The sequence below is a fragment of the Eptesicus fuscus genome, chromosome 13 (assembly GCF_027574615.1).
Source record: "Eptesicus fuscus isolate TK198812 chromosome 13, DD_ASM_mEF_20220401, whole genome shotgun sequence".
NCBI classification, from domain to species: domain Eukaryota; kingdom Metazoa; phylum Chordata; class Mammalia; order Chiroptera; family Vespertilionidae; genus Eptesicus; species Eptesicus fuscus.
In genome coordinates, this window is record NC_072485.1 from 43,082,399 (window position 1) to 43,089,807 (window position 7,409).

The 7,409-nt window shown below is 35.9% G+C and overlaps 1 protein-coding gene across 1 annotated transcript; it reads left to right on the forward strand.

The window, feature by feature from the left end:
• Positions 1 to 4,895: 4,895 nt before the first annotated feature.
• Positions 4,896 to 5,846, forward strand: LOC103304126 (olfactory receptor 51F2). The gene has a single exon (XM_008161062.2). The coding sequence runs from the start codon at positions 4,896 to 4,898 to the stop codon at positions 5,844 to 5,846; it is 951 nt and encodes a 316-aa protein (XP_008159284.2).
• Positions 5,847 to 7,409: the final 1,563 nt, after the last annotated feature.

A 7,409-nucleotide genomic window follows, 5' to 3' on the forward strand; every position in this document is an offset into this window, starting at 1 on the left:
TATTGCTAATCAACTACGAGTGGAAATTACTCCGGAGTGCCATGTAAAGTAATTCAGAAGTTAGAACTCAGAAGTTCAGAACTCAGGCTCCATCCCAGACATAATGAATTAGAATTTTCATTTTAATAAGGTCTTGAGGTTATTTGTAGTCACTAAATTTTGCAAACATTTAACTACCATTCTGAGTAAATAGCAGTAAGTCATGAATGGGATGATAAAGAAAGCCTGTCTTTATCCTGCTAGCAGGCAAAATGGAAGACAGTTTGAATTTCAGAGAAAACAGAAAGTGGTCTTAGAAATCCCCAATCCAGCCCTAATCGGTTTGGCTCAGTGGATAGAGGGTCGGCCTGTGAACTGAAGGGTCCCAGGTTGGAATCTGGTCAAGGGCATGTACCTTGGTTGCTGGCACATCCCCAGTAGGGGGTGTGCAAGAAACAGCTGATCGATGTTTCTAACACTGTATCCCTCTCCCTTCCTTTCTGCAAAAAAAATCAGTAAAATATATTAAAAAGAAAAAAGAAATCCATGATCCATTATAAATGAAATGAAAAAGTGATATAATTGAATCATGTACAAGGAAAGAATCTATTTTATTTTGATAAATAGATGCTTCCTTTAATAGAGATATGGGCTTAGTGATTTAGGATGATACACATGCATTTCTTTTTTAGTTACAGGAGAAAATGTCAAAGTCAGTTAAATCAAGGAAGTGGAGTAAATTGTTATTCTGTGTTACTCAAGTTTGGCATTTATATACTAGAGGCCTAATGCACAAAATTCATGCAAGAGTAGGCCTTCCTTCCCCGAGCTGCTGGCACCAGCTTCCCTCTGGCACCTGGGACCTGGGCTTCCCTCCAGCCACCTGCAGGCACCTGGGACCCAGGCTTCCCTCCAGCCACCTGCAGGCACCTGGGCTTCCCTCGCAGCCCCGGCTTCATCTGGAAGGTTGTCTGGAAGGATGTCCTGTCTAATTAGCATTTACGCTTTTATTATTGTAGATTTTATTATTGTTTCACTCAGATTTTAAATTTGGCTGTTTTCTAGAAAAATAAACTTTCTGAGTTCTTTCAGTTGTCAGCAGCTCCACCTTTTTACAGGGTCCTCACAGTCTGAGTAAATAGCAGTAAGTCATGAGTGGGATGATGAAGAAAGCCTGTCTTTATCCTGCTAGCAGGCAAAATGGAAGCTAACCTGGGTTTCAGAGAAAACAGAAAGTGTTCTTAGAAAACCACGACCCATTATAAATGAAAAGAAAAGTTGAAATAGTTGAATCTTGTACAAGGAAAAAATCAATTTTATTTTGATGAATAGATGCTTCCTTTAATAGAGATATGTGCTTGGTGATTTAGGATGATATATTTGTTGGGTAATGTTTGTTTAAGCTTATTTCAATAAAATTTATTTGCTTTACAGTTCAAACAACTGAAATACAAATACACAATATTTAATCTTAGCTCTAATGCTGTATATAAATTCATATATCTTTTCCAGGAAAATATTATGCTCTTGGTGACTAAATTTGGGAATAGAAAAAGAAGATGAGGAAAGTGTAAGGACATTTCTTGCCTGCACCCTACACAGCAGTAAATAAAAACCTAAAGTTAATGAATTAAAAAAAAGAATGTTTATATTCATTAAAAATAATATAAAGATAATAAAAACAATTAAAAGTGAGATGGTAAACATATTATGTAGACCTGCTTTAGTCTGGTGTGGTGAACCTCCAGGGAAATTCTAGTTCTCACACTAGGATCATGCTGCTCATCTGATTATAATATCTCCAAACCCCAAGGGTCTCTTGGCAGCAGGATTGGGTGAATTCTGGGCTCCTTGTAGAAACCAGATCTAAGAGCACCCACATAAGTACTTGGCTGGCAGATCGTGGAAAGAAGCTCTCCTTTTGTCGGGATCCAGGTAAGATGCTATGGCCAGAAACAGAAGACCAAGAAGAGGAATGGTGAGAGCTAACCTGGAGAGCAAGGCATGGGGAGAGGAAGGCAGGTACTTAGTGGCAAAGGACTGCAAATCAGAGGTAGAAGAGGAGAGGTATTGGGAAGAGGGATTCACAGTGACAGGCTGAAGCAGAGGGTTATGAGAATTAGTGAAAGATCAGTAAGAAGCTTGCAAACAAACATTTCTTTCTAGGAGAAAATGTCAAAGTCAGTCAAGTCAAGGAAGTAGAGTAAATTTTTATGATTCTGTGTTACCCAAATTTGACATTTCTTATATATTTTATTGTTGTCTCACTCAGCTTTTAAATTTGGCTGATTTCTATTTTCTAGAATTATAAACTTTTTTAGTTCTTTCACTTGGCATCAGCTCCACCTTTTGCAGGATCATCACAGTCTGAGCTCTCTGATAGCTTTCTTATTAGAATCCATTTATATTTAGAAAGGAGGACTTCAAATACATCTTCGCATTTGGCCATTACAGAAACAGCTGGAAACAGGCAGAGCAATTTTTAAAGTTTAAGGTTTATAGATGAGGAGTCTTAGATGGGAATGGGCTAACAAGGCCTTACCTCCTGTCAAGTGTTGGGAGTGAGGACTATGACTTTCATCCTGGTGGCCACCATGTCCTTTATGCCCCAAACCTCTGGACACAGAAATCTGTTTGATATTTTTGTTTCCTGTTCCCAACTCCCTTCCTTCTATCAAAGCACATGCTGTCCTCAAACAAAAGCAGACACAATCTATTTAAAGCAAATGTAACAGCATTGTTTGGTCTTGGTCTTCTAATGCATGTACATAGCATGCTGCACTTCTGATTTTGCTACAGATATCTTTTGCAATCAGTAAGTATTTAAGTTCGATGTGGTATTCTGTATCAATCGTTTACTTAATGGCTTTAATTTCATCTTCTTTCTTTTTAAAAAAATATATTTTATTGATTTTTTACAGAGAGGAAGGGAGAGGGATAGAGTTAGAAACATCGATGATAGAGAAACATTGATCAGCTGCCTTCTGCACACTCCCCACTGGGGATGTGCCTGCAACCAAGGCACATGCCCCCGACCGGAATTGAACCTGGGACCTTTCAGTCGCAGGCTGACGCTCTATCCACTGAGCCAAACCAGCTAGGGAAATTTCATCTTATTTCTAAAGGGATTCCCTAAAGGAGTCATGAATGCATTTTCTCTTATTCTAATATTATTATAGGGGTTTTGTTTTGCCTTGAAATTCTTAATCTAAATGCAGGAATATGGAAAATAGGGATCTTTATAGTTTTATAAATTGTTAGCCATTTGGTTAACCATCATTTTATCATATATCAGTTCTTTTTTTCTAGTGTTAATCATCATCATACTCTTTACCCTTATTTATACCTTTTTTTGAAACTCTTCTGGGGTTATTGGTGGCTTTTCCTGTCATTGTAACTTTTTCTCTGCTGAATTTAATTTCTTGGACTGGTTTGGTGATTGAAATTTTCCTATAAAGTTATCCATTTTGTATCTCTTGCAAATAAAATATTATACTTATGCATCTATCCCATTGTATTTACCTTTAAAAATTTATCATACAGTTAAACATGCTTTTTCTACCTTTCTTGACCATTCTGGAAAAGAAATGCACATATTTTCTTTTTAAGTAATTAACTTTGGTTTTTATTGTTAACTCATTTATTTGTGCTTTTTATTTTTGTTATTTGACTTTTTTGACATTTATTTAAATATTTCCTAGCATCTTATATTGAAAGCTTACAAAAATAATATTTTGAATCCTTGTTTTCCAATAAATGTCTATCTTTCATGCTATCCATTGCACTCCAATATGTTGCCTCACAAGTTATGATATGTGGTTTTGTCATTTTTATTTAGTTTAAAAGATTGTTTTTCTCATTTATATTTTCTGGCATAGAGAAGATTTTTAATAAATGGATGTTGTTATTGCTTTGCAACCCTTGTTATTTTGTATTTATAATAAATTAATATTATTTGTAGGTTAATTTAATAGTCCAGTATAATATCTGAAGGATATTATTTTGTGTTTAAATAAGAATAAGTAGAATAAGAAAGAGAGATATTAGAAAAGACTTGGTAATTAATTGGCGTGGTGACCAGTAGAAACATATGAGTACAAAGCTCCCAGAGCCTTGACTTAGATAATTGGTTAATTTTTGTGAAAATTATAAGCTTTGCATAGAATCTATAGGAGTAAGAACAATTATAGGGGAAAATGACCAATTTGGTTTTGAATAGAGTGAATTTGATTTATCCATGAGAAATCCATATGGCAAGTCCAGAAGAAAGTTCTATTTTCAGAAACCTGGAAACCAGAGATAGTTTTCAGATATTTTTAAAAATTTTGTCATTAGATAAGTAAAAGATTAAACTGTGAAACGGGAAAAATAATTATTCAAATGTCTTGAGGATGGACAAATGGCAGATCCTTAAAGGATTTCATATTTAAGGTTCTTGGGGGCAAAATTAAACCAGAAAAAGAAGTTTATGGATGGAGCTATAATTATTTTTTTAGGGTGGTTCTTTGGACTATTCTGTTATCACATATATAAACATGTGTGTCTTGAGGATGTCTTTGGGATTTTTCTGGACATACCCCAGGAAAAATCTAATAATATCTACATTATAAATGTGACTTGATTTTTTTGGTGCTTTATTCCAGGATTAATAATTTATTTAAAAAATACTGGAAACCAGGTTTTTCATCATATCTATTGGGGGCTTTTATAGTCATGGATAATTTAATTGAAATGTTTGATTTCACCAAAAAGAATTACAGACTTTTTAAAGAAAATTTTAAGTAGTATAATATGGAAATTCTCTCTTCTCAACAAGTGAGTCTCAGAGTACCACTATAATGTTCTAAGTGATAAGCTATATATTCATTATGCCATATTCAATTATTCAAATATCCCTGTCTTCTCAGTCCCTCATTATGTTGGTCCTCAACAATACCAGTGCTCAGCTTCTGACCTTCCTCCTGACGGGTATCCCAGGTTTGAGAGCAGTCCAGGCCTGGATCTCCATCCCTTTTTGTCTCCTGTATGTCATCGCTCTGTCTGGGAACAGCATGATCCTGTTTGTGGTCCTCCGTGAGCAGAGCCTCCATGAGACCATGTATTATTTTCTCTCTATGCTGTCAGCCACAGACCTGAGCTTATCCCTCTGCACACTTTCCACTACCCTTGGTGTCTTCTGGTTTGAAGCTCGAGAGATTAGCTTAAATGCCTGCATTGCTCAGATGTTCTTTCTCCATACATTTACTTTCATGGAGTCTGGGGTTCTGCTGGCCATGGCCTTTGATCGTTTTGTAGCCATCTGTGACCCACTGAGATACACCATCATCCTCACCAATGCCAGGATAGCCCAGATTGGGGTGAGCATGTTGATAAGGAATGTTGCTGTCATGTTGCCCGTTGTGCTTTTTGTCAGGAGGTTGTCCTTTTGCAGTTCTGTGGTCCTTTCACATTCTTACTGCTACCATGTTGATCTCATTCAGCTCTCATGCACAGACAACAGAATCAACAGCATCCTTGGCCTGTTTGCACTCTTCTCCACGACAGGATTTGACTGCCCTTGCATCTTGCTTTCCTATGTCCTGATCATCCGATCTGTCCTCAACATTACTTCCTCAGAGGGGCGGTGGAAAGCCTTCAACACCTGCATATCCCACATCAGTGCTGTTGCCATCTTCTACATTCCTCTCATCAGCTTGTCACTTGTTCATCGCTATGGACATTCAGCACCTCCATTTGTCCACACCATCATGGCTAATATCTTCCTGCTCATCCCTCCAGTGCTCAACCCTATCATCTACAGTGTGAAGACTAAGCAGATTAGAAAGGCTATTGTTAAAGTCTTAATTCAGAAGCAGCTGCAAATCTAATCATTAGTTGTCTCAGAGTAAGAATAAAGCAATTTATGAATGAGTGCTTTGATAGAATGGGGTAATTGTTCCCAAAATGCCTAGATATGCTTCCAATAGTTCAAACTATGCAACTTATTGTTTATATGATATTTGCTTAGTTTTCTTCCAGGAAGTCCATATTAATAAAACCTAAATTATGATTTTATTTTCAATTTAAAGTGAGACACTGTATATAAACAAATATCTATATTTGCAAGTCATATAGTACCTCAATAAAACATTAATTCAGATTCAGCATATAATTCTAAAAGTCTAGATTTATGTTGGAAACTTTATTAATACACCATTGTGCTTTTCTGAATGATATACAAAAAGCACTTCAATTAATTGGATTTTCCCCCCTTAAAATTCTTGATTCTCTGCATGCTTCCAAAATATTTAAACTATAGAGTGAACCTTAAAATGAACATCAGTAAATCCATGGCTTTATAGTCAATTAATATTTGACAAATGGGGCAAGAACATAAAATGGAGTAAAGACAGTCTCTTCAACAAATGGTGTTGGGAAAATTGGACAGATACATGCAAAAAAATTAAACTAGACCACCAACTTACATCATACATATGAATAAACTCAAAATGAATTAAAAGCTTTAATGTAAGTTGTGAAACCATGAAATTCCTAGAAGAAAACAGAGGCAGCAAAATTTCAGGCATTTCTCATAGCAATAATTTTGCAGATATATCTCCTTGTGCAAAGGGGAAAAAAAAGAGAAAATAAACAAATGGGACTACATCACACGAAAAAGCTTTTTCACAGCAAAATAAATTATCAACAAAGTGAAAAGGGAACCCACTGAATGGGAGAACATATTTGCCAGTGACACATTTGATAATGGGTTAATTTCCAAAATATATAAAGAACTTCTACTCAACATCCAATTTAAAAAAAAATGGGCAAAAGATCTGAATGGACACTTCTGCAAAGAGGACATGTAGATGGCTAATAGACATATGAAGAAATCACATCAGTAATCATCAGAGAGATGCAAATTGAAATCACAGTGAGATAGCCATTTTCACTCCTGTCAAAATGGTTATCATCAGTAAACCAACAAACAAGTGCTGGTGAGGATGTGGAGAAAAAGGAATCCTGTACATTGTTGGTGGGAAGGCAGATTGCTGCAGGCACTATGAAAAGCAGTATGGAGTTTCCTCAAACTATAAAAAATGAAACTGCCTTTTGACCCAGTGATCCACTTCTGGATATTATGTAGAGTCATGTTGCCCTTTATTATGTGGACGGTCATATTCAGGGTAAAAGCAAAACGAAGCACTCAGAATCAGTTACTGTTGCTGTAAGATAAACTTTGTCTAGAATTCCTGTAATCATCTTGCCTCTATAATCTCTTACTTTAACCAAAAAAAGAGCATGATGTTATGTTTGGTTGCCTATTATCAGTGAAAGATTATATCCTATGTCTATTTTTTTTAGAATATGAAAAATCAAAATTAAAAAGCTTATAGGCTTCTTCTCTTCAGTGTTCTGCCTCACCTAATTTATTTATGGTAGCTCTCATC